Genomic DNA, 27,964 nt, shown 5'->3' with positions numbered 1-27,964 from the left:
TGCTGTTTGGAAGCACGAAGGTGCCACTTGCCATGGGCTGCAGGGTGAGGAGCCTGAAACCTGGGGTCCCCAGACTCTCCAGAAATGCCTCCTTGGTTGGGATTCTCTAGGTCTTTCAGTGAGGCGCAGGGCCTCTCACAGACCCAGGGAAGGCAATTGTGAATGCCTCAAGGACCACTCTGCTGCGAAGAGAAAGTCTTGTGGCACTATCTGATTTTTCCCGGGACTTTGCAAGTGGCATTTGATAGACGAGAAAAGCACACACCTAACTAAGATGAATGAGGCCCCACCTCCTCTTTGCAGGCTTTTTTTCTCTTTCTTGGGTCGACCCACCAAAACCTTCAGAATTAAATAAAATCAACTGAGAAAAAAATGCAAAGGACAGCAGTTAAGATTCATGGATTCACCACAAGAGATCTTGAGATAAGTTTCCATGAAGATGTTAAATAAATTGTGGATTCTAGTACACAGGGCAAGAAACATCCTTCTTCTAAAAACAATAAAAATATATAACTGTTTGTATTGATGAGGAAACTCTCCCAGGGCTCAGGCTCAGGGGCAGAAGCTCACTCAGACTCCAGTGCATTTTTGAATGTCTTTGAAAGGTGAGGAGGGGCAGTTCAGAGCCAGAAATACCTGGGTTCAAAACCTGCCTCTGCTGAGCAAGAACACAGAGCCCTTTCACAGGCCCATTGGCCTGGAAGGGAGGGAACGATTGTGGCCCTGGACAGGTAGGCCATTTAGGAATGACATTGTGCAGAATTAAGCTCTCTTGAGCCTTTGCAGACTAGCAATGAGGATTACATTTTTATTTCTTGGATTGCTTGAAATGGGGACATACCTAGAAAAAATGTTCCTGTCTTATTTTTTTTCCAATTCAACTCATTCCAAAGCTGGTTGAAGCTTCAAGGGGTGCTCTGTTCTCAGGTTTCTTTCTTTTTTTGATCATTTGGCTTACTCCTAGCCTGTATTTACTTTTTATAATTTTTTGCAGTAAAATAAAGGGCCAGCCTATGACTTGCGTGAGGGGCAGACCATGGGACGGCGTGCCACCGCGCAGGGCCTCCTGAATAGTTGCTCAGACAACCGCCTCAGATGCTGGTCATTACTGAGATTCAGAAGTGGGCGGAGACCACACATTGGAATCATTTATTTGAAAATTCAGGCCATAACTCCCCAGTTTACAGTGTGGAAAGCAATGCTTTATTCAGGCGCATGCATTCATGAGGCCTGCAGTTAAGTGGGGCTGTGAGGGTCTACACCACTGGACCCAACAGAAGGAATACGTTAAGAATGTCAGAACATGCACATGACCAATTGACAGTGGAGCTTAAGTGAGTGTAACATGTAAGTAGCCCAACAAATGTTATTTAAGCCTATCTCACATCTAGGTTTTGAGAAGCTAGTGATAAGGTAAGAATCCAATCACTCCACTTCGTTAAAAACAAATCATGTCATTAGATTTTGGCATTTTCTTTTATAATGCACTAGCTAAAGAACTGCATAAGCAGCCATATAGAGCAGCCACTCTTGAGACATACAGGCGTGGCTGTGTTCAGTTTAATAAGAACCATGTGTTACAATCAAAACAACATCTGACCCTCGTGCTTCAAATAAAATGTATGCTGCTCAAGGGGTCTATTCAACTGGACAGCTGTTGGGACGTTTATTCCCACATTTTTAATTTGTCTTTGGCCTGGACAAATTGCTCATGTTTTAATATTTCTCTGGATATTGTTTTTCACCATTTTACTCCCTTGGCTTAAATCTTTGGTTTCTAGCTCAAACCCAAAATTGTTTTTAAGGTGAGGTCAACCAAAATTCATTTGCTTTTTTTTTTCTTGGGTGGTATTTTAGAGCAGAAATTCAGGTTAAAGTTATTTTTAAAGATTAGGTTACTCTGGAGTGACTTGAAATCCATCGGGTTTAATGGTTTCTCTGTGTAGACCGGGATAAAGAACACTTTCTTCTGACTCAAAGATGTTTTCTCTGCTTCTTCAAAATATACTGAGGCTTGACTTGTTATGTATTGGAGGTGTGAAATGTAAAAAGCAGTTCACAATCTTAATTCTGGATTTCCCAAAAGGATCAATTCAGTGAGAAAGAGAGGTCTTTCAGCACAGTGGTCAGGAGCCTCGGGTCGGAGTTGGCCATGCCTGAAGCTGAACTCCTGCTCTGCCAGTAGCTGAAAGGTCCTGGGCAAATGACTTCAGCTGTTCAAGTTTCCCTTCCCTTATGTAGAAACAGAGAATCGTATCTCCGTGATTAAATGAGATCACGTACGGCAAGTACTCACACAGCTCCTGGAAAACAGCAAATGCTCGACCGAGTACAGCTATATCTCAGAACCACAATCGCCAGTCTTATCCGAGCACGTGCAGAGTCTTACAGATGGAAGCATAATGACTCTTACGCCTGAATGAAATTCCTTGGGGCCAGAGAAAAGCCTAAGATGGGAGAACATAGAAGACGGGGCAGCCTCAGGACCTTCTTGTTACTCTCTCCCCCGACTCCCTCAGCCGGTATGAAATGGTCCTGCCTGAGAATGAATGCATTTTGAAATGTACTTGAATTAAAAGGCTATTGGAAAGAATGAAGCAGAAGGCATGGACCCACAGATTCTTCTCTACGTTCTCTTCTTCTATGACTCACTATGGAGTATTTGAGTCTGATACGAAGTGGTTATTTACAACTACACAAACTTCGGAAAGATTACCGTGAAGAATCAAGACATTTTACATCTTCATGCAAACCCTCTGATATAAAGAAAAGTGAAATGGTCAGATCAGCCTGGGTTTACAATGGATTTCTTTATGATGGTTGTGAAAAGGCAGGATATTTGGAAAACAAACATAGATGGTCAGGCATTTCAGAATTTTGCTTAAGTTCACATTGTTTTTAATCTGTGAATGCACGCTTCTGCTATTGGTATAGCCATGGTCTTCGTAAGGCGTAGACACCTACCTTTTTCCTTTGGAAGTTCACATCAAGTTTCATTGAGGCACACTTGTTCAGTGTATTTAGTCGTCTAAAAAGAAAGAAAAATGTGATGATTGCTACCACTAATGAGCCTAAATATTCTTTCCAGCTTGATGATTCTCAGCTATTGCAGCGAAATTGAAAGTGCAGAAGCAACCAGCCATAGCCCAAGAAAGTACCGCACCCACAGAGGGCGCGCTGGGGAAGGGTTCCCGTTTGTTCTCCGGCCTCCAGACCTGAGAAGGCTCTGCTGTGAAGCCTGCCAATCCTTGTGCTTTCCCTCATCGAACCCTGGCCCTTTCCTGGCCTCTCTTCCCACTGTATTTGGGGCCCCTCATCAATCATTTCAGTCAAATTTTCACCAGCCCCTCAATTTGTTTGCTAGCTTGATCTATCATGCTGTGGATCGATCCAACCATCTTCATTCTCTCTCACTGTTTGGCTATTGGGTATACTCAGAAAAATAACTCACACTGCAGTGCTGAACTACACATATGAGCTGAGTTTGTGAAGCCCTAACTCATAATGTGACTGTATTTGGAATAGGAAGTAATTTAGGCTAAATGAGGTCATAGGGTAGATCCCTGAACCAACAGCCTGGCCCCTTATCAGAAGGGACTTCACACTCCCTTAATCTGCCATGTGAGGACACAGTGACAAGGTGGCTGTCCTCAGGCCAGGAAGAGAATCCTTCCAAGTCACCAAGCCTTGCTGGCACCTGGATCTTGGACTTTCCTGCCTTCAGAACTACGAGAAAAGAAATGCCTGTAGACACCCAGTCTATGGTGTTGTGTTATGCAAGCCCATGCAGACTAATATATACATTTTGATTTTCATCCTCAGCTGGACTCCCCGAATTGCTATTCAGGATTACTTTCATTTCTCTGGCTGGCTCTCAATCTCAGATCATGAAAAAGATCTCAGTCCCTCTATAGGTGACTGCGCCACCGCTGACAATACAGAGAGGCAGCTTAGTATACACAGATTCTTCTGATCATCTTTTCCTTCATCATTAAAAAAAAATGACATTCCTTTTCTTTTTTGAAGCTAACCCTTTAACCTTGGTTTTGATTTCAACACCCACCACTTCCCCTTGGACTTGGACACCTCATTTATTCCCTTTCTCTCTTGAACAAACTGTCTTATTGACTTCCTTCCCTTTAAGCTCATCTCTGTCTTGAACAAGTTGGCTAACCCATTAGCTACCTAAACAACCATAATCAAGCAAACTATCAACTTTCCTTCAACCCCTACCTTGCCATCAAGCGACCATACTCACACCGATCATTCCTTTATTTATCCTACTCAGAGGACAGTCTCAATTCCCATTCACTCTTCAACCCACTGAGTCTAATTTCATGAAATTTTCTCTTTGCGGATACCTTTATTATTTTGCTTGATGGGATTAAATTTTAAAAATCATAGTGACTGAATGTCTATGGTTTGAAGAGTCAAACGTTTACTCCCTTGGGTCCTTTCCATTTACCACTCCTGGGGCACAAACTCTTTCAATTGTTTCTTTGGCTGTTTGCCCCCAAACAGCAAGTTTATGCTGGTGCTTCCTGATTTTTTAGTGTGAGTCAAATTTAAATTCCATAATAAAGCAAACAACCTAACTTTTAAAATGGGCAAAATATTTGAACAAAGAGCTGTAAAATGTAAAAATGAAGATTTTTTTCTACCCATTTCCACACCTCAGCCTTCATTCACATCCTTTACCTCTTATAATGACAGTTGTATCCTAATTTCATAATTTTGGCAAATCAATATGCAGTGTTTATTATGACCAAGCAAAGGGTATTCACCTGTATATAACACTCTAATTATGTTTTTTTTCCTCCTCAACTTTTCATTTCCCTAGTAGTTCATGAGCAACTTGTTCCTCTGCTTCCTTAGTTTTCTAAGTACTATCTACACTTAAATCCAAACTTAAACACATCCCAACTGCCTGAATCTCTAAGTGTGTTAAAACATATCAGTCCATTTTTAATTTCCTTGGCGATGTCTTTCTCAGAGGCTTTTGAGCTGTTCTAATGGGGGTTTGCTGCACTTTTTTTTTTTTTTTAAATCATGAGCTGATCATATTTCTCAGAACTGAGATTCTCAGGTTTCTCAGAACCTTCTTGAGTGTGTTTGCTGATATATATTCTGGAGCTGAGTTACGAAATACTTCTGGGAACCTCAATATTGGGAAGGTAGGCAGGCTATACCTGCAGCCCCCTTTTTCAACAGAATATCCCACCTTCTTCCATGTCTGATGTCTCCCGGTCTAGGGAACCTCTGTTTTAGCCTCTCCTGGTTATATACTTCTAGTCTTGTGCTGGTGGTCAGGGAGAGAAGGCATAGATACAGACTGTGGGAGAAAATTCAGGGCTTTTGCTACTATAAAACAGAACTTTAAGCGACTGTCTTCTTTTAAGCCCATCTTCAACCTCTCTTCCCATTTTTGAGCTTCTTTAGGGTTTCTGTAGCACACACTGACTTATTTTGTGACTTCCTCCACCAACCACTTAGATTTTATTTCTTGAGTGTGCTAAGTCCTCTATCACATATTTCTGTGTTTCTGCTTTGAAAATGTACTTGTGATCTCTCTCTCTTTATGGACATCTGCTTTTGTAAAGAAATGTCTCTGTAAATCCGTGGGAATTTAGAAGCAAGCACATTTAGATGTCTGATCTCCCATCTTTCACCAATGATTTTTATCTTTATTTTTTGTATTTTGGTTGTGTGTGCATTGAACCTTAAGCTTTCAACTCAATGAGTTTTAGCCATTGTAACTACCCTCAAATAAGGTAAATAACATTTCTTCACATCAGCAGGTTCTCTGGTGCTCCTTTACTGTTAATTCTCTCCACCATCACATCCCCTCCCATCACCCCTGGGGACATTCTCTTTCTGTTTTCTATCATCTATGGATTGGCTTTGCCAGTTCTTGGTCATCATATAAATGGAATCATACAAGTATGTATTTTTTTTGTGTCTGGCTTTTTTTTCACTCAACACAATGTTTGTGAGATTGATCCATGTTGCTGAGCAATTATTCCTTTTAACTGCCAAGTAGTATTCCACGGTGTGAAAACATGCAATTGGTTTACCTATCCTCTTGCTGATGGCCATTTGGGCTGTTTCCATTTGTGACCAATGACTTTTTAATCAACAAATTCCATAGTTGCTTTTCAGCAATGACCCATTTATAGCAATGGTCACCATACCTTGAAACTCTTATCATTGGCTTTCAAGATTATGAATTACCTTATCTCTCTAAACACTCTCCTGCCTCTTACCTGTCACCAAGCGGTACTTGCTCCTTAGCCATTAATACTTTTTCGAAGTCAGACTGCAGTCGTTGGTCTTTTTACTCTGCAGGATATACTGAAATATCTTATCTCATCTTAAATGAGATTTTGATTATGCCCAATCCTCTGTCTCTAGCCCAGAGCTCCAGTAACATTTTTAATTACTCACTAATTTCACTTGTTTGTGGGATCCTGCTGACTCTTCAAATTCAATTATCAAAACTGAATTCACTGTATGCTCTTCAAACTCGGTTTCTCCTACTTAATGTCTTACTTATCTTGATTAAGAGCATCACCAAGCAGGACACCTGAACTGGAAAACAGACTCATCTTGAGACTTGTTTGTCGAGATCTACATTCATTTGATCACCAAGTCCTGTCAATCATACCTCCATGACATTTTTGAAATCTTGCCTCTCCTTCGGTCCTAATCAGTCCCTTCTCATCTTTTACCTAGAGTCAGATGATGGTCTCTTATTTGGTTTCACTACCACTTCAAATGTTTCACTTTGAAATCAGTTCTACTTCTCAAATTTTTATCATGCCACTCATTTTCTTAAAAATATTTGCTGACTTCCCCCTCATTTTCAACCATTTCCAGTTTAGTCATTGACGACACATTCGTAAGTGTCAAATACAGTAAGCAACTCTGGATTAGAAGCTGATCATTAGTCTGAAACTATCTGCGGTACATTCTTGGCCTTTGCTCCTATATAACGGTTAGCCTATTTTCTTGGCCAGTTCCACATGTGTTAATATTGCTACCTAAGAGTTATGAGTGTATGTGAAGTAAATTATATATATGTATGTGTGTGTGTGTGTGTGTGTATATATATATATATATATATAGAGAGAGAGAGAGACTCATATAATATATATATGTATATATATATAGAGAGAGAGAGAGAGAGACTCATATAATATATATATGTATATATATATATATAGAGAGAGAGAGAGACTCATATAATATATATATATATATATATATATATACACACACACACACACACACACACACACACACACACACATATATTATATATATTCTCATTTGGAAGCTCCGGTATATAAGAGCTTAAATAAGTTGGTGGTGTTCACTTGGCAGCTCTATAACAGGCTTGTTTAGGTAAGGATTACCTGTTATTTATGTAAGTTATTTATCTAACAAGCCTGTCCTTCCATTGTGGCTTGGAAGCACAAACAAACCAGTTGGCTCTGTGCAAAAGCTTTTGATCTACTGCAGATACAAAAGACATCAAAGGACTCATCCTTTATATACTGCATGCTTGAATATGCCTTATACTTTATGACACACTCACAGGACATTTATTTATTATTTTTTTAAACCTAGAGACTCTAACTACATTTAACTACATAGATTTGGATCCTTTTACCTCACCTAAACTCAGATATTTGCTGGCGTCTTAATTTGAATTGCTCCTCTACTTGGAGAAAATATTTGCAAAACATGTATCTCACAGACTTGTATCCAGAATACAAAAGAAAAATTTTAATTCCATAATAAGGCAAACAACCTAACTTTTAAAATGGGCAAAATATTTGAACAGAGAGCTGTAAAGAGAGACACACAAGACTTAAAATGGATCATAGATCTAAATGTAAGCACAAAATTATAAAACTCTTAGAAGACAACAGAAAATCAAGATGATCTCAAGTTTGGTGGTGAATTTTAGGTACAACACCAAAGGCATGATCTATGAAAGAAATAATTGATAAACTGGACTTTGTTAAAATTAAAAACTTTTGTTCTGTGAAAGACACTGGCAAGTGTGTGAGAACACAAGCCATAGACTTGGAGAAAATATCTGTGAAAAGAAAATCTGATAGAGGACTATTATCTAAGTATGCAAAGAATTCCTAAAACTCAACAACTACAAATAACTCAATTAAAAAATAGGCAAAAGATCTGAACAGACATCTCACCAAAGAAGATACAAAGATGCCAAATAAGGATATGAACAGATGCTTAACACAGTTTGTCATTACATGAGGTAAAACAACTATGAGATACCACTATGCACCTATCAGAATGGGAAAACCCTAAGACACTGACATCGCCAAATGCTGGCAAGGCTGTGGAGCAGCAGGAATTCTCACTTGTTGCTGGTGGGAACACAAAGTGGTGCAGCTCCTCTGGAAGGCAGTTTGGCAACTTTTTGACTGTCAAACATACTCTTTCTATAGAATCAAGCAGTTGTACTCCTCGGTATTTACCCAAAGGGGCTGAAAACTTTTGCCCACACAAAAACCTGCATGGGAATGTTTATAGCAGCTTTATTCATAATGGTGAAAGCTTATGTTTTTGACCAAGATGTTCTTCAGTAGGTGAACAGATAAATAAATGATGGTGCATTCGGACAACAGAATATTATTCAGTGCTAAAGAGGTGAGACGTCATGTCATGAAAACACAGAGGAACCTAAAGTGCATATTACCAAGTGACAGAAGCCAATCCCAGGAGGGCTACATCTATATCATGCCAACTAGACGGCATTCTAGAAGAGGCAAAACAATAGAGACAATAAAAAGATCACTGGCGGCTGAGGGTTAGCAGAAAGGGAGGGATAAATAATCAGAGCACAGAGTACTTTTTAGGGCAGTGAAACTATTTTGTCTGATACTATAGCGGTGGATACATGTCACTACACACTTGTCAAAACCCACGGAATGTAAACCAAGGATGGACCCTAATGCAAACTCTCAACTTTGGGTGATAATGATGCATCAGTGAAGCTTTATCAATTGCAACGTACAACTCTGGTTTGGAATGCGGACAGTTGGAGAGGCTGTGTATGTGTAGGTACACGGGGAAATCTCTGTGCTTTGTGCTCAATTTCACTGAGAACCTAAAATGGCTCTAAGAATAAAGTCTATTTTTTAAAGATGTAGTCTTTGTTTTATTCATTTAAAAATCATTTTATTTCTCAGACTTTGAAATTACTGCTGTAAAGTGATCTGTTTTTCTTTCATTCCCAGTCTACTTGATCATTAGTTCTCAATACCTACAGCACCTTAGAAATTCTGGACACAATTCCAAATATCATACGTACAACTCTTCAGTGTATACATGTGTCAAATCATCATGTACACTTTAAATATCTTTTTTTTTTTTTTTGGTCAATTATACCTTAGTAAGGCTAAAAGAAGGAAAAAGAAACAGGGGATTTGTTAAGATGGGGAAACAAGACAAAGAGAAAACACTCCTTGTGGTGGTCTGAAACTGGGCAGACATCCCGGCATCAGCCTGTGATGTATCTTGCACAGGGTAAAATAAACAATGACTAGACTGCAGGAATACCAAATGAATGAAGCACATGTCCCGGAGAGATGTAAATGCCTCTCTAAAGACTGGCAGCCCCAGGTAAGGGAATGTGTCACCTAACAGAAGCATTCAGAGCACTTTACTGAAAACACTGTGAACTTCTGCTGTGAGTGAAGACAATTGGCATTTAGGACAAATATTTAGCATCAATATTTGTTTACCTCTATCTCAATGATCAGTCATGCAAAACCTTTCAGATAATCTGAGTTGGTCTAACACTGGATGCTGGGAAAACTATTCCTGTGTGAATAACAATTTTGATTATAAAGTTAATTTTATTTGCTGCATGAACAGTGCATCTCCCTCTGGGTTAGAGCCTCTTTTGAGGCAGGAACCACAATTTATTCTGATCTTCATAAAGCCTAACAGGAAATTTTATACATGATGGTCTCAGTAGGTTTTTCTTTTTTAATGGAACATACTTTGTCTACATGGGTCCCATCAGTGATTGACTTCATATAGTCACAATAGACCTTATATAGTCAGAATAACAGAATTATTCTCCCCCACTGAATGTGACAGGCTGAAGGCTGTATCTTATTTGCAACCTGAATGCTCGGCACAGGAGCTGGCTCGCAGGAATCTGCTCAGTAAATGTTGCTACGGAAACATTAGGGCTTGGCAGACTCCAGGGATGGTATGACCCTTTTATTTTCAGATGAGGAGAATAAGGATCTAAGAGGAACACTTGCTCAAGGGAGCCACACATGAGTTGGCAGAAGAGCTAAGGGCACCTTCCTTCCAGCAATGTCTCTGCTCTGCCTGCCCAAGAAGACTTTCAGGAGGGCCTGGGAAATGAGAGCATTTGTCATGTGCCTGGCACAGGCTTTTCAATAAACGGACATTTCCTTCCCTTTGCCTTTTTTTTCCATGGGAAGAGAAAATCTGTGCCACACGATGAAGCCTGTCCACTTGGTGCCTTGAGCAAACTGGATTTATGTGTTAACGTAAGCAAAGCAGGCGGATCCTCTCAGAAGAAATGTCCACAGTGGCACTACCAGAACCTGGTCATTTCTACTGCTGTCTTCAGAGTCCTTAAGAAGGGCTAATACATTAGTAAAGGGCAAATAGTCAGGAGTCTCAATTTAAGAGTGAAACCTGAGGATCGAATGGGAAAGTCAATAAGAAAAGAAGCCAATATCCGTGCTTCTGACAGTGCGCACTGTACCAGGAACAAGGCTGGGTGCCAGGAATGCAGACGTGAACAAGATGTGGCCCTGCCCTGGAAGAGCTCATAGCCCCGCGTGGGCTATAAATATGATGAATAAGAGAAGAAAGGACTCACTCCCCCAGCACACAAAGACAAAACCTCCCAGAGAAGGTAACATTTGAGCAAGGCTGAGGGACTAAGAGAAATTTGCTGCCTATGGAGTTACATGGAAAGCAAACAGACATTAAATAGCCTGCTTTGGTTTAGGAATCGCAAGTATATCAATGGGAATGTTTGGAGAGACAGGCAGGGGCTAGATCATGGAGGGCCGAGGTGAAGATATAGGAGCAACCCGTGGGCAATGGGGAGCTACTGAAGGACAGCAGACAGGAGAGGAGAGTGATTGGATTGCAGGTTAGAAGCACAACTGGTGACGGGATGGAGAATGAATTTAAGCACAGTTGGGAGATGTTCACAATAGTTCAGGGGGGAGACTGCAAAGAGATGAAGTAAAGGCAGTGCTTAGGCTTGGTCTCTGAAGGATGTGGAAGCCGCAGAGGGGAGAGGACAGCTTCCAAATTTCAGGCTTTCATTATTCTGTGACCAGACCCAGCAGACAGTGAAATAGGGAAGTTGGTAGGAGCCAGGACTTGGGGAAGAGACTGAGCTGGGGTTTGGGTGTGTAACATTTCAGGGCCCTCGGGAGTGGTCATTACAGATGATACACAAAGAAGGGACATAATGATGAAGCCAGTCACGTAGGGAGAGTCCAGGACTCTGGAAAAGTCTAGAGTCTGAGCACAGGCCGGGGAGGAGGAGCAGTTCAGGAAGGCGTAGTCAGAGAGGCCAGATGCCCACAGGAATGAGCTGCAGGTGGCAACTTGGAAGCCACAAGATGTTGTGCAGAGGGCATACATAGGTGGTTAGTTGTATCGAATATTTAAGAAAGAGCAAGTGATGTAAGACCTCCACTGTGCCTTGTGGACTGAGGGGCTAGCAAGGGCAGAAGCCTGAGACAGGACAGCTGAGAAGCGAGGGGACCCTGTGAAGGTCAAGATGGACCATGAGCACAGAGAGTTCTTTCAAGAAGTTTAGCGAAGAAGGAGAGAGATTTAGGGTACCTTGTGGAGAAAATGAGTAATTTATCATCACATAATATTCTCTCACCTGTAGAAACAGTAAAATAATTTGTGAACTGGCAGGTTTTCTTCCAGCCCAGTTTAACAAATATTTACTGAATCCTTGCTCAGCATGAGGCACCTAACACCCATGATTCTGAGTAAGACACAGTCCCCGGCGGTGAGAACTTAGACACGGGCAGAAGGTGCCTCCCGTCCCAACTAACCTGACCCAGAGGGAGGCGGTGGGCAGAGTGGGACCGAGCTGTGCCCAGGCCGCTCAGAGCACACGGGGAGAGCCTTCCAGAGGGCACACCAGAGGGCAGGACCTCGGGCAGAACCAGGAAAAGGCGTGGAAGGTGTGTGCTGGGAGGGCTGGGGGCTTGTGCGCAGGTGTGTCAGGGCAACGAGGGGCGACAGGGAGGGTGGTCTGGGCCCACCCGAGAGGAGACGTCCCAACAGGAGCCTGGGGAGGCACGTACACAGGGCAGCCCTCTGCCCACGGACGTAGAGGAGAGCAAGGGGCCCTTTCTTTCCTCGTGGTTTAGACGCATATTTTACGAGAAACCGGCAGGCTTCAGACTGGCCGTGAGGTCTCCCAGGCTGACTTAATGGCCAGCTTCCTGTGATATTTCTAATACTCCTGCCAAAGGCGCGAGGAATAACAAACAGAGGTGTGAACTCGTCTCTGACATGCGATTCTGATGAAAGCTGCCCGCGGCCTGAACCTCTCAGCCTGCTCCCGGGTCAGGGCCGCACGCTGGCTGCTCTCTGTCTGCTTAGCGGTGCTCTGGGCGCAGTCCTCGGAGACATCCCCAAACAGAGTCACCGAAGAGGGGCCGGATGAAAGGCACACTCCAGGGAGCAGGAGCTGCCCCCCTGCGGGCGGTGGAGCGCAGGGCCTGGGGGGGTCACCCCACCGCCCAGCTGCAGAACAGAATCTGCAAAGCAGGCAGCCGGTGGGGCCAGACAGCCAACTCGGGCTTGCAACTCAGCAGGTGGGCCTTTCCAAAATCCTCCGCAGGAGGGTTTTACGGGGCCAGGGGACAAAAGAGTGTAGTCAGAAGTCCACAAGCGGCTGTCACGTTGCCCCCACGGAGCCAGTGAAGACCATGCCTCCACTGAGCTTTTCACTCTCGCGGCTCTCTGAGCAGGTGGTCCTCCTGCAGCAGAAATGCTGACCTCTCCTCCTGCCAATAAACCCCAGACAACTGTCCCTGGATATCAGCCGAGGTAGGGGAGAAACAGGCCCAACCCTGACAGAACTGGCCATGCAAACAGCAATGCAGAGAAAATGAAGCACATGTGGATTTTGGTGGTGAAGAGGAGGGATGTGTGGAACCGTGTGATTTGTAAAGAATATAAACATGTTCTACTGAGATACGATTGACACAGAACATCGTATTAGTGTTAGGTGTAGAGCATAATGATTTGATATTTGGATACATTGGGAAATGACCACTCTGATAACATCCATAGCCATGCACAGTTACAATTTTTTTCCCTTGTCATGAGAACTTTTAAGATTTATTCCCTTAGCAACTTCCAAATATACTCTACGTAGTATTGACTATAGTTAGCATTCCGTACATTAGAGCCCCAGAAAATAATTTTCAATAAGCTATGTGCCCCAACAACCACGGCTGCAAGGAAGAATGTCAGCCCCACTGGCAAATCAATCAAAGACAGCGGTGGCCCAAGAGTTAAAAACTAAAAAAAAAAAAGTCCAGGTTTCCTTAGGCTTCTTTAGTTTGTGGATTTTCTGACTAGTTTTGAACTCACATGTGCCAGCAGCAGAGAAGGCAGACGGGGTGCCCTGCCCTCAGCTCTGACCTGCTCACAGCGGGGGCATTTGATCCAGGTAATTTCTCCCGTGAGAACTAGTCCAGGCTGAAGCGAGGCCACGGCTGTGGGGTGTCTGAGGCAGATTCGGAGATGGAGCGCAAAGCGACACCAGGCCGTGGGGGGCCGGGGGATGGACGGCCAGCAGCACTCACGCCCGGCCCTGGGGCTGGCCCTCCCCTCGCTGCCCCCGGATGTGATGTGCAGCCCATTCAGTGCTGGTCGCCTCCTGCTCCCCTGCCTGGCCTGGGGACCAGGGACCTCACCCCCTCTCAGGACCTTCATATCTCTCAGTGGTTTGTCCAAAGCTTCAGTCCAGTTAATTGTCACATATTATTATATGACATGACACAATATATAATACTGTATATTTTCTGTGAGAAATATTCTAAAAAGGAAAATATTTAAAGTATATACCAATATTCATAAAGACTACCATTATTTAATGTTGTTATTTGACGCACTCAAAGATGCGCCTTTATGTGTACAGATAAATTATAAATATTACTTTTCTCAGATTTCTCTCCTCCCCTCTCCCCTGCCCCACAGGAAATCACTGTCACTTACTAATGATCCTTTTAAATACAAAGCGCAGTGAAAGACGCCCTGTACAATCCTAACCAATTCCGTATCTCCAAGAAAAAGTACTCAACAAGGGGAACACCCTTGTCTTCTTATACATGGTATAATTAATGAGTGTATATTACCAACATAAGCCATACAGGTGGTTTACTGGCCTGATATGAAATTATAAATTCACAGATCATCTTGAGCATCAGGGCACTATGTTAGCAGTCTGAGCAAATATAGCAAACCAAAATGCTAATAGAATGTACTAATTCTCCTTCAAAATCTCATTCAAGAGCTTTGATTTGTTGCAATTTGCCTTAAAGGTGACAAAGTTTTGCAAACTCTCTTGGCCCTTTTCCTATCCCTACATCCTGATACAACCACACTGTCAATTAGCTCACCAAGGTACTTAGATTTGCAGTTAGCTTCTCATTACTCACAGGGGAAAATATTCTTCAATTGAGAATTCAATCAAAAAACATCAAAGCAGCATTATAAGGGTGGTTGCTAAAATAACAGAAACTGCACTGTTCTAATGCAGTAACAGATATTTACAGAGCACCTACTCTGTGCTGGCACCGTCAGAGTTGCAGAAGCAATGGTGAGATGTGGTCATCCTCCTGGAAATTGACACCTTCAGCAAAACCAGCAAACCTGTCTAGTGTCCGAGGACTAAACATGAGCGCTAGACATCCACATGGTCCAGGCCAGGCATGGCTCCTCCCTGCCTCTGACATCCTCAGTCAATTTATTTATCCAAGCCAGTCAAGAGGTTTACACGGTTCAACAACAATCCAAGTGTAATTTAGGACCTAGGACATTAACTGTCTACACAGGAGAGACACTTTCAGGAAACCAGAGGTGAGTAAAATTCTTGTCATGGGCAACGTTTGCAGGAGACTTTCAGCTCTCTGCTCTTCTGCGCAGCTGGCAGAAGCGACCTGCCCTCTGGCTGTGGTTCCTTTATGATTCTGCGCTAGCTCCGCAGTTCAAATATGCATGGGAAATGTACAACCCAGAAAGCTTCAAAAATAAAGCAGGAGGCCAGCTCCGTCACTGTGCCTGCAGTGCACCAGGAAGAGAACGAGTATGGCCGCAGCACCTTCCTGCTCTGCAGGCTCAGTCATTGCATACCAGGTGGGTGGGTGAGTGGCGAACCAGCTGCTTATCGATTCCAAAGTTCTCTCAGTGCTTGGGCTGGAGGCCTTCCTTCTACCTGCTTTCCACTATTTGCCACGAGAGAAATTGGTGTCGTCTTGGTGGAACTTGTGATGAAGGGAAGGAAGCCCCACGTTAGTCAAGCCTCCTCCAGTTCTGCTCCCCCTACTCTGCCTGCTTCCTTTGGTCCCCCCCACTGCCATGGGGGCTGTTCTTTTGGCCTCTGTTCTCCTCACAGCCGCTGGGCCCCAAGAATCTCAGCTCACACAGTTCCAGCCAAATGCTTTTCTTACTTCATAATATTTTTGGAGACATAGCTGTCATAAGAATTATTCCAATTACAACAACCTCCTGCCACTCTAACCATTTTTACAGCAGCTGGGCCCTGACGGAGGGCCCTGTGGTGTCCGGCACTGCTGCACTTGTGTTTACGCACTAAGGCTTTGGCAGTCCTTCTCTAGGGACCCCGCTATGGGCTGGATCAGACATGTGTTATGGGCCATGCAAGAGAAAGCCCCCTGATTTCTCTGGCTGACACTGGCATTATCATTCAGAACCTCAAATCTCAAAATGACTTCCCACTAATCGTATTGGCTCATCTCTATAACATGTCTGAAAGGCAATTTAAAAAAAGTGTAGACTTTGATGGAGAAGTCCAGAATGTAGTCAAGACATCTTAGATCCCGTGCAACAGTGAGTAGATAAGGACTTACCACCCACATGTTTGAGATTCAGAGCTTGGCCCACTCAGCCACATACATCATCCAAGGAATAGAAGAGCACAGAAACAATGTTTGCCCCTATAATCCCATTAAAAAATATGTAATAGAGCTTTTATTCTTGGTTTACAATGTAATCCTTCATTTATATTTTAGGAATAAAATTTGGGAATTCATGACTAAGCTACTGACCTAATGAGTGAGTTTAAAAAGACTGTAGGATAGAAGGGCAATGTACAAAAAATTTATATGTTAGCAATGAACAATTGGAAATCACCATGATAAAAAAACAGTACTATTTTTCAATAGCACCACAAAACATGAAATTCTTATGTGCTCTCAAGGCTATGTAGTGTCCATATGCTGAAAAATATAAGTCAGGGTTGAAAAAAAATCAGAGGAGACCTAAATAAATAGAGACATACACCCTATTTATGAATCAGAAGATCCCATGTTGTTAAGATATCAATTCTCCCCAAACTGATGTATAGATTCATCACTATCCAAATCAATACTCGGTAGGACTTTAAAAATAGATATCAACACGCTGTCTCTGACATTTATATGGACACTCTGAGGAAGTAGAAGAGCCAAAGCAATCCTGGCAAAGAACAAAGCTGCAGGACTCACACTATTAGATTCCAAGATGTACATAAAGCTAAGTAATTAAGTGTCACATTGGCGAAAGGACAGATGCATAGATATACGAAAAGTAGATAGAGTCTAGAAATAGACCCATACATATATGGCCCATTGATTTACAACACAGGTGCAAAGGCAGTTCAGTGATGAAAGCATAATCTTTTCAATGGTGCTGCATCAGTTGAACACTGATAAGCAAAAAATCATACAAATCATACTGGACTCATACTTTGTACCTTACAAAAAAATTAACTTGAAATGGACCATCAGCTTAAATGTAAATTATAAAACTGAAATTTCTAGAAAAAAAACAAAGGTGAAATAGTTGTGATCTTATGTTAGGCAAAGATTTCTTAGACATGACATTAAAAATATGAAAAAAATGGATAAATTGGACTTCAGAAAAATTAAAACTTCTATTCTGTGAAAGCCACTGTTAAAGGGATTGAAATGCAAGCTACAGACCGGCAGAAAATATTTACAAAATACGTATCTGGCAAAAGATTTATATCTGACCATATGAAGAACTTTCAAAACTCAATAATGAGAAAACAACCAAATTCAAAAAAACAGGCAAAAGGCTTAAACCAATGTTTTATCAAAGAAGATACATAGATAGCAAGTAAGCCCATGAAAAGACCTTCAACATCATTGCTCATAAAGAAAATGCAAATTACAATCACAATGAGATAACACTAAGCACCAATTAGAATGGCTAAAAACCAAGCAGAACAAAAACTGACAATACTAAGTGCTGACAAAGATGCGGAACAACTGGAACTTGCAGACATTGTTGGTGGGAAGACAAAATGGCACGGTCCCTTTGGAAAAGTTTGGTGATTTCTTATAAAATAGTTAGAGTACAATTATCATAGGGACTCCATAATCTCATTTTTAGAATATAACCCAAAAGAATTGAGAACTTTTGCTCACACAAAAACTTGAATATGAATGTTTACAGTGGTTTTATAACCACCTAATGTGGTGATAACTCAAAAGCCCTTCAATTGTGAATGGATGGACCAATTGTAGTATATGTGTCCATACAATGGAACCAATCTAAGCAATTGTCTTGATTGACACACGTAACAACATGGGTGAATCTTAAGTGCATTTTACTAAATGAAAGAAGCCAGATGCATAAGGTTATATATTATATGATTTCATTTATATGGCATTCTGGGGAAGACAAAGCTATAGGTCCCAAAACCAGATCAGGGCTTGCCAGGTGATAGGAATAGGGGTAGAGGGTGATAACAAAGGGGAACCGGGGCATTTTCTGGAGTGAGGGAGCTGTTCTATATCTTGGTTGTGCTGGTGGTGATGTGGCTGCAGACATTTATCAAAACTCAAAAACTAAACTGAGAATAGTGACATCCACTTTATGTATATGTGACATCTGGATTTAAAAAAAACACGAATTTAAAAAATTCAATGAGGAAATGGGGGAAAACGATGATGTAATAGAATACAACAAAAACATAAAAATTATTTACTTAAAAAAATGTCAACTAGTAAAAATACGGTTGGTTAAAACGAAGAGGGAACAGTCAGGAAGAGGCGTCTGACTGGTTCTGAGTTGGGTGGATGCTAATGAGGAAGGAGTTACTCCTGCTTTGGGTGTGCCTGGTACCCTGGAGGGAAAACACGGCTTTTCCACTTCGTTACTTAGAGAATCACAACGAAACCATCCCTTCTTCTCACAAATGGCAGGGTGGGCTTGTTTGTTTTCTAGTTCAAAGTGCCCATTCTTGCAATTTGTGATTTGGAGAATGCTTTGCTCTTCTATCCACTTCAGCAAACCCACAGTACTGTTTTCCTTGAACATTCAAAGATCATTTCTTAACACAAATCCGTTTCCTCTTCATATAGGACCCATGGAGGGACTAGAACACAAACTATATATGTCTGAAGATTCAGCAAACCTAAGAAACCTATCCCAACATGCACTGGTCTCTCCTAACTTGACAGAAGTTTTCTTATTACTTTCCTGTTGCACTACCATCTTTTCTATGTCAAAAGCAGAATGTACTAAGAAGAACACTGGATTTGCAAGTTAGAAGAACTATGTTTTAAAGTAAGTTTATTCCATAACTTTCTGTGTGACCTTGGAAAAATGTGTGACCTCCTGTAACTAATATTTATCTCCAGGCCTAATCTCTTTTCAGCTCTTTCATCAGGAAACTTCAAATTCCTACAGATTCACACAACCTCTCAGGCAGCATTTAATTATTTGGGGATATTGATTGCATTGGCATCTTTTACTGTTACCCAAATTATACTTGTTACTTATTTGGTCATGTACGCATCCTTTATTTCTTAACTAGATTTCTCCAAGAAAATTGTAAGTTTTTTGAGGAGAATTATTCAGATATACATCTTTGTCTTCTCTTAGCATCTATCACATAGCAAAGGCTTAAATATTCCAGGTTGCTGATACAATTACTTGAGCTTGCATAGTTTGTTGGTTTTTGATCACTTGAATTTGCAAAAAATGTAGCCAAGTTTGACACACTCATGGAGCTTTCAGGGTCTTCCCTGATCACTCATGCTGTGCACCCCTGTACCCCCTCCGCCATGCTGCCTCCTCCCACTAAACCATCCCAGAGTCCCAGTCACTGTCTATGGCCTCATTTTCTTTTCTTTTACTTTCTTCATAGCATTGAACATCTCTGAGAGAACCTCTCCGTCTCCCTCTCATTTTCTCTCGTTCACTCTCTCTTTCTTTTCCCCAGGCTACTTTCTGAAGCCTCTTACTAGGATTTAAGGTCCCTGAAACCAGAGACTGATGATCATGCTCACTGTAGTATACTTAGAACCTGGACCCATGCCTGGCACACAGTAGGTATTCTATATTTGGGAATTGTTGGACTCGCCCCTCTATATAGTGGAACCTACTAGAGACTGAACAACTGAAAGAAGCAAAAATATGTCACATGATTTACTTGCAAAGAGGTTCTACAAGGTCCTTTTCAAGAAAATCATGATCGCTCTTGACAGCCACAATGTTGATAGGAAATTGTGAATCTGAAAGAGAGAAAGAGAGAGACAAAGGGGTTTATGCACCTTGTTTTTTCTGAATAGGCAGCAGCATCTTCAGACCACCAAGCTCCTGTATACATGACTGATCTTAAGAGCGGCTCCTACTCTTTGATGGGTGTGTTGGTGATGTTTAAGGTAGCCGGCAGTTTTATTTTGATCACTGTAAATGCTTTTAAGGGCACAAAAGAAGTGTGAAAAATGAGAATAACCAAGTGCCTGACCTTGGATAGGTCTGTATACTAAGTGCCTGCATTTGAATAGCTCATCATTATCACAGACATTTGCCTGTGTGGAGAAGAGCTTTACACTCTACCAACCACTTAAGGTGGTTGCCGACTTCTATCCTGATTGGTTCATGAAATAATTAGTGTGGCAAATTTTTTTCCTTCAGAAAGGAAATTTCCAAAAACGCCCAAAGTTCAATGTCCTCAAATGTTTTCTTTTGTAGCAAAATCTTGAGTCACTTCAGAGTGTCACAAAATACTCAAACATTGACTCAATCCAAGAGAAGAAACGCCACCATCACCACTTCCTCCCACAGACGGTTCACGCCAGACTTCGAGGTCAAGGGCCATCCTCAAAATATGGTGATGATTTTAGGTACCTCATTCGTGGAGGTAAAAATCTGGAAATCATTGTAAGAAAAGCCACGTTAATCGAACAGATGATGTCAATTCATCATCATTATCCTGCCATTCTGTCTCTCTCATTTTATATTTTGGACTATCTCCACCTTGCCAATCGTAATCAATCTAAGGGTGTCTGAATCTTAATGTGAGTTGGGAACAGAAACGATTCCTCTTTTGGTGAAAAAAGTAATGTGAGTGAATTCCAGGTGGTGCTTGAAGGAAGCCTGTCTTGTGCTAGAGGGAGACCACACGGCGTGATGCGGACCGCAGATGCTGGGGCCCAGCTGCCCTGGCATCGAGCCCTGGCCCTGCCACTGGCGAGCTGTAGAGTGGGGGTCAAGTCACTTAACCGCTTCTGGGCCTCTGTTGCCTCATTGGTAAAATGGGATGATGGTAATTATAATACTTATCCTATGGTGTTGTGAATCAATCAATAGTATATATAAAGTGATTTGAACAGGACTTGTACATAGTAAGCTCTATATAAGTATTTGCTCTTATTACATTTATTCAATGCATATGGTTTAAACACATATGGTTAAAAACAGGTACCTTTTACTTAAGAGATATCTTGAGTTCTTAGCCATTTATGGACACCTCATGTTTAAATTTCATAAATCACAAACTGAGTACACATAATAGTAGAAAATATGCTGCATTTGGCCTCAAAAGTCTGTGACTTTAATTCTCTTCTACCTTTGAAACCTGGCAAAGTCACTCCACCTTTCTGGGCTTCTCTTTCACCCCCAGTAAACTGGTGGTGGGGGTGGGAGTGTGGGCTGCTTAGACCCAAATAATAAGACTCCTCCCTGTCTAAAAGGCTACATATGATTCTATGAAAACTTTTATCAGATTCTAGATGTCATAGTGCATTCAGAGATTCGCTTTCCTTTATCCTCACGGAGTTGAAGGGGGAGAAGTAGGTGTTTTTTATATTATTTTTAGTATAAAACCGAGCTTTAGGTGAGTGAAGAAGACTCCCCAGTGGTAAAGTTAATTTCATTGGTTCCCTCCATCCTTTATATAAAACCTCAGGTCAGGGAAGAGAAGTCAAAACTGTCCAGTGTGCCAGACACTCTCTGTTTAGCCCTCAGATCTACTCTCCACTGTTCTCTGCCCTGTTTTGCACCCTGAGGACCACCTGTGTGGATGGCACTCGAGGGGATGCACGTGCCAGCCTCCTCCTGGGTTTGGCCAGGGCGAAGCCCCGGCGGGAGGAGGAGGGGATGGGGTGTGAGGTGAGGGCATTCCCCCGCCCGCCTGTCCCCCTGGGAGCTGCCCCCTGCCAGCTATGCCCTCACGTTGGGGCCTGCTCTCAGGGTCCCGGCACCCTCTGCCTCCGCCTGCCCTCTGGGCACCCGGCAGTGCCTGCTCTGCCCTACAGGCTCCGGGGGCAGCTACTCCTCCCTCTGCTCAGCCTTCGTAATGGGCACTTTCAGAAACAAACCCTCAGGTTATCCCGATGTGCACCTGCCGCTACTGGGGTCTTAACTCATTCACTACTATGAGGACGATCCACGAAGTAGTTAGAGGCTTTGGTCATAACTTCATGTGAGTGAGGTGTGGGTGTGTAAGTTTATTAACTATCAATTAAAACGTCAATGAAAGGAAGTAGGACGCTGGCAAGAAAAGCACCTTACTTAGCCCCCACCCCAATCACATCCAATCTGGTTTATATCTTACAAAATTTTTTATAGAAAGTAAACAGAACTGAAGACAAGTCCCAGGAAAATTTAATTTTTTTTGTACTTTCTTGAAAATTTATCAACAGCTGATTTATTGTACTTTCCAAAGAAGTGAGAGTAGTGAAGAAAAAAGAGGAGAAAGAAGAAGGGAGGACGGGCAGAGGGTGGCGGTGGCAGAACCCGGGGAAGAAGAGGCAGAGCCTGCTCGGTGACAGAGAGGTGACAGCAGAGGGCACAAGGCAGAGGGCACCGTGAGAAGCGGGGCAGAAGGCAGAGCAGGCTTGGGAAGCAGTATTTATTTCTAAATTGGCATCAGCATAAACTGTGGGCATTGCAAAGGCTGAGGCCAAGAGACTGCAAAGAACAAAGACTTGGAAATCACAACAGCACAGAACACAGGCAGCTCATTTGGAATCTACTCTCGTGGTAAAGAGTGAATGGAAGGCCGACCTACCCTCATATAACTGAGCGTATTGTGGGAACCCGGCAGCTCGGAGCCAGTCGCATGCTTCCTTCGCCTCAATTTCTGAAAAAGACAAGGAAGGGGGAATGTGTGAGTTCAAGGCCACACGCTAGAACTCTACCTTCTTAATCAAGGGGAAACTGGTGAGCATTGTGCAAGTTAGTACAAAGCACAATTGTCCCCAGGTAAGTCTGTATAAGTAGGTCCACCTAGAAATGGGTGTAAAATGAGCAGGTATCACAAAGGTCCTTGTTATGTGTCTACTTGGATTATCTGCAATGTCGATCCATAAGTATTTGGATAATAACAAAACCACAGATTATAGAACACAAAGGCCAAGTTTCAGGCAGGGAAAAATGTCTTATTTATACAGCAGGGATTCAAGGGACTAGGGGGAAGGAAGAAATACTTCCTTACAATCCTTTCTTTTCTTAATGATTTTTTTTTTTAACTTTCCAAGATAAGGCTGAAAGACTGTTTACCCAAGATTCCTTTAATTTTTCACTCTTGGGATAATGAAAGAAAGAACACAGCTGGGTAGTCTACGAAAATGTATTTTCTCACGAAGAAAGGTATTACAAAAATCCAGTGTATTACTATTTCTCTAACTTTGCTCATGGCTTTCATTCCCATGGCCTTCCACCAAGATGCTCATTCAGCAAGCCCCCTGGAAGGATGTCAAGCCGCGGAGAGCAGCGTGGAAGGTGTTGCCGATGATCCGGAATCCAGACGTGGACTTGATGGGCTGCGAGAAGCTCGGAGGGCCCAACGGGAGGTTGAGATGTCCTCTGGGTGACCGTTTTCGGTTTGGACAGACCAGCAGTGTACAGGACCACCTGCCTGGAGAAGCAGTGATGTGGGAAGGGAGGAGTCTGCAGCATGTGAACCGGGTCACTTTTTGACCTTGTGAATCCCAGATCATTTCCCAACTCCGTTAGATAAATATGAATGCAAGGGAAAAGAAGTTCATCTGTCAAAAGTCCAGCTTCGCCAAGCAAAACGCAACAGCCTATCCTAACAGCTCTGGGCCCCGGCCCCTTCCTCCGCTGCTGGTGTGCGGCCCAGGTCAGTGTGGTTCCATTTACTCTGATGTCCATTCTTCCCCATCGCCGAAGCCGAGGGGACAGGGTGTTCTTGCGGGCACTGCATGGACACGAGCTACACTAACACCAGCTGCAGGTCTGAGCCTGTTTATCTATGCTGAAAGCTTTCTGTCTGTGCAGCATAATGTTCAAGGGGCCAGAGCTTCTCTGGTATATGATAAGAAGACAGACGAAAGGCCAGACCCTGCAGAGGCCCCAAAGGGAAGAGCAAAAACCTACAGCCCGTCCCACTGATCTGACTGGACCCAGACTGACATTTGTCCCTCTGCTCAGGGAAACAGCCTGTGGCGGCCCTGTTCCAGACTGCCAGCCTCTTCTAGCATTCCAGTGATCGACAATATTTAAATCTCAAGTGTTTTCTCTGATGTGAGGTTTTTTTACATAGTGGCAACCAGCAGAGACCTACTATATGCTCATTCCTGCCGTGTATGCATCATTCAGAAACACCTGGGGCGCCAACTTGGAAATTAATGCTTTGGAAAGCATTTCTATCAGGAGGTTGTTTCTGAGACCCCTACAGCAGCTCAAAGACGACCTGTAGCTGGACTGGACCCCATGGGCTAACCTGGGCTTCCCCTGCCAAAAGCACAAAGGCAATTCTCCTTTGGCTCGAAAGTTCGATTTAGAACTTGTTTGAGAGTCCTTATATAAAGGCTTCCTCTCTGAAAATCACACGAGGATTTCAGGAGAAGTAAGAGATGCACATTCTGACTGTAACCAGTAGAAAGCATGGTGAGTGCGGACAGCAGAAGATGGGCTGTTGCCTTCTAAATTTTCAAGTGTCAGATCTGCTTTCTACTTCACTATAATACAGTGGTTAGTAATGAGGAAATAGCGCATTTGCAGCTATGCTCTAAATTTAGTCATGGGTCGGCAAGTCAAAAAGAAGCACCAAATTCTATATTTTCTACTTGAACTGCATGAATAGTATGCCTTTTCCTATGTTAGCATTTCTTTTTACCACTATCCAAATGTAGTATTAGACAGGGGAGCCCTGGACAGACAGACTGTGAAGGATAAATAGGGGAGATGTGCAAAGTAGGGGTTCTATACAGGAAGCTCACAGGAGAGTGGGAAATGATCCTATGAAAGGCGTGCATGCCACTAGCCCTGGAGGGGGCAGGATAATGAGATGGGGGAGAGGTGGGCACCTCCTTCAGGAACTGAAGACTCCGGCTGAAGTGCAACAGGGCTCAGGCAGCCTGGGAGATTTTATTTAAAAGGCTAAGTAACTCCATTTTATTTTTTTTCACAAGAGCAACATGGACAAAATTCTGTGGATTGAAATTCTACCCATACCTAAACATGAATAATCAGATCTTAACCAGAACCAGGTAAATTGAACCCTAAATAAGCTGATTTTTAAAATGGGGTGGCATTTAGCTCTTACGTCTCAGAGTCAAATGACAACAAAACCTGCAGTTTGTACATAATAAGTGAGAAGCCACATGCCAGCCAGTATCAGCCGCACACCTAAGTATCTTTCTGAAATATTGCTCAGACACATCCCCCTACCCTAGCTGCAGGCCCATCACCTGGCTATCTCAATTTAGGGCAAGAAAACTTGTTTATCATTTAGTGACAAAGCAAACAAAGTAATGGGGTATAATGAGCCACTGTCCAATTTGACTTTGCCCCTGAAGGTGAGTAAGAGTGAAAGAAGAGCCCTACCATGTCTACTGATTCCCCAGAGACCTTACTAACACTTTGCAGCCTAAGGCTAATGTTTTCCCTAGGGCTTATCTCGCTTCAGAGGCCAGAACCATTAGGGAATTACTAGAGAATCTTCACTGCCAGTCATCCCTTCACAAAGGCCTACCTAACGAGTATGACATTGAGGAGTATCAAAAGTCCTTAACTGAGGTCTTGCTTTCAGGGCCATTCAAATCACATTTTGACGCTTTCATTTGTTGTTCTCCATTTGCAACCCACACCTGCCCTTGTAGCAGCTCCAGGGCTCCAGGGCAAAGCATCAGGTGTCCTGGAGAGAGGGACACGCAGGGCGGAACCAGAGGACGCCCCCGGGCAGGTGGGCCTGCTGTGACGGCACTGTTCCTGGAGAAAATGCCATCCGTTTGGCTTGGTATCCTGATAGGATTGCAACGGAATTTTTGTAATTATTATATGTAAAAATCATTTCCATTGTACCCTACAGCAAGTATCTATTTTTCCCTCCCCAACATCTTTCCCCACTTCTCCTGAAAACAGACCCTCTCTGCGTTAAGAGCCTCTTCTACGGAGTTTTGGCGGGTCCGACACTCCTGCTCAACCCCAGCCACGTTCCTTGACTGCTGTCCACATGGGCACCCCGTCCACCTTAGTCCAGGAGACCAAGGAGATGTGGGGTCTTAAATCAGCTGTTGTGTGGGGGCTGAAATCAACTGGTTGAAAAGGGAGATACCCAGTTTTTCAATTAGTAGCTTGACCTGCACAAAAATTTCACTCAATAATACATCCAGAAGATGGTTTGGCTCTAGGCATGATCTTGGACCACATATGTGTGATCCCACTTGAAGGCAATCACTCATTTTGCCTCACTTGCCCTTCCTACATGCTTAGAACGTGAGGTGACCCCTGTCCAGTGGCAGACCCAGAAACGGGAGGCTGGCTCACTGGGTGCCCGAGGAGCTGCCTATCAATGTCACTATGGAAACCAACCACGGCCTGTGACACTGATTTTAAAAAGCATATCGTGTTTCTTTATTACACATGCTCAGTGTTGAAACCTTATCAAAAACACAGAAAGGCACAGCGAAAGAAAAAAATCAGCTTGTCCCATTACTAACACACAATTCCGTATGTTATTTGTCAAAATGGTAATCGTGGTAATATCTTCCAGTGACTGCTTTTTTCACATCATAATACATTGTGAATATTTTCCCTTGCAATGGTATCGTTGGTAAAAATGGGAAATATGCTTTGTTTTGAGACAGATGTTTATTTTTTAATTTTTCATTTTTCAATACTATCAATTATATTCCCTTGACGGGAAGTTTTAACACCCAGGTAGCCAGGAGAAGACGGTTGAGTAGAACTTCACCAACAAAGACTGACTGTGGAGAAGGCTGGGAGTTGGTAAGGGTTAGAAAGGATTTATTAGCTGTTTGCTTTAAAGAAATATCACTTAGTGGTGCTTGGCGACAGTCAGGTGGACGAGGTTCCAGAGAGGCCTCAATCAAGTAAGGAGATATATTGAGCACAGCAAATTTGCCACCCATTGCAGGGTTCCTCTCATGTTACGGTCTCAGTGAATTGTCCTAGAGTGCTAGGTAGAGTGTGTTCCCCGAGCTAAGCATTTTTAAGCACATTTTTTTTTTTTTTGGTTTACATTATTCGTGGCACAGCAAATATTTTTTCTGTAGCTAACCCAAAGGAATACTATTCTTTCTACATGACCAATAATTCAGATTTGGGCCAAATAAAATTTTATTATCATCAGAAAATGAGCTGATTAAAAGGAACCTGGTCTCCCATGGCAAGTTTATGAAATCATTATACACAAACATATGTACTTATGCTGTTCTGGAAAATCTCCTGGAATTCTGAGGAACAAACTCGCACCCATTTAAGTGGGTCTTCTTTCTGAAGTGTTCATTAATGGTACTCCAGAGAAGTAGGGGAGAAAAAGACGTCATGGATTGCCATGTGATTTAGAAAAGTAGGTGTTTTGTTTCTTCGTTTCGGCTGGCTGACATGGTGGGCATCGTTTCTGAAAGACGATGGGCGACTTGGCTGCCACAGAATGTCTACAGTGGCTTCAGTTATTTTTATTAAAGTGTATCGAAGGTATTAACATGTCAACAGGCTCACAGTGGTTGGCTTAGCATGATTTATATGGCTGAGTTGGCATCATTATTAATACTCCTTAAGACAAATGATCGGTTTGTCTTCAGATGGAATTTCTCAAGTGACGCCCCTATTAGCTGAACATGTATTTATTTGGCCCTACACTAGGTCCAGCTTTGTTAAAATCAGTGTCAGAGTATCCATCCCGGCTACATAGGACATGGATGATGCAGCCATTAACATTCCAGAGAACCATACGCCACCACCAACACAGACCTTCTCCCAGGAGAGCTTTATACCCTAATCGCAGGTGCAGGACGCAACACTAAGTTTTGCAGGAATAACAGACGTTGATTTTAGAGCCCATATCATGGTGTCAGGATACATATTTTTGCACACTTTGAATTAGATAATATGTGTGTTGCAACATGCAAAA

At 42.7% G+C, this 27,964-nt stretch overlaps 1 protein-coding gene across 6 annotated transcripts in view; it reads right to left on the bottom strand.

Moving 5' to 3' along the window:
- STARD13 (StAR related lipid transfer domain containing 13) overlaps positions 1–27,964 on the bottom strand; it is a 329,780-nt gene that overhangs the window by 31,686 nt on the left and 270,130 nt on the right. For 5 of the 6 annotated variants that reach the window (XM_057489672.1, XM_036904997.2, XM_036904996.2 and 2 more), the window contains 3 exons: positions 22,631–22,702; positions 19,766–19,847; positions 2,965–3,028 (listed from right to left, as the gene is read on the bottom strand). In XM_057489672.1, coding sequence (XP_057345655.1) covers positions 2,965–2,997 — 33 coding nt within the window. In that variant the 5' untranslated portion in view covers positions 2,998–3,028; positions 19,766–19,847; positions 22,631–22,702. The remainder of the gene's footprint in view (positions 1–2,964; positions 3,029–19,765; positions 19,848–22,630; positions 22,703–27,964) is intronic. The other variant, XM_057489676.1, reaches the window with a different exon arrangement.

Source organism: Manis pentadactyla, chromosome 2, assembly GCF_030020395.1.
Source record: "Manis pentadactyla isolate mManPen7 chromosome 2, mManPen7.hap1, whole genome shotgun sequence".
NCBI lineage: Eukaryota > Metazoa > Chordata > Mammalia > Pholidota > Manidae > Manis > Manis pentadactyla.
Note: the sequence above shows the minus strand (reverse complement) of the source record. Positions and strands in the feature narration are given on the sequence as shown.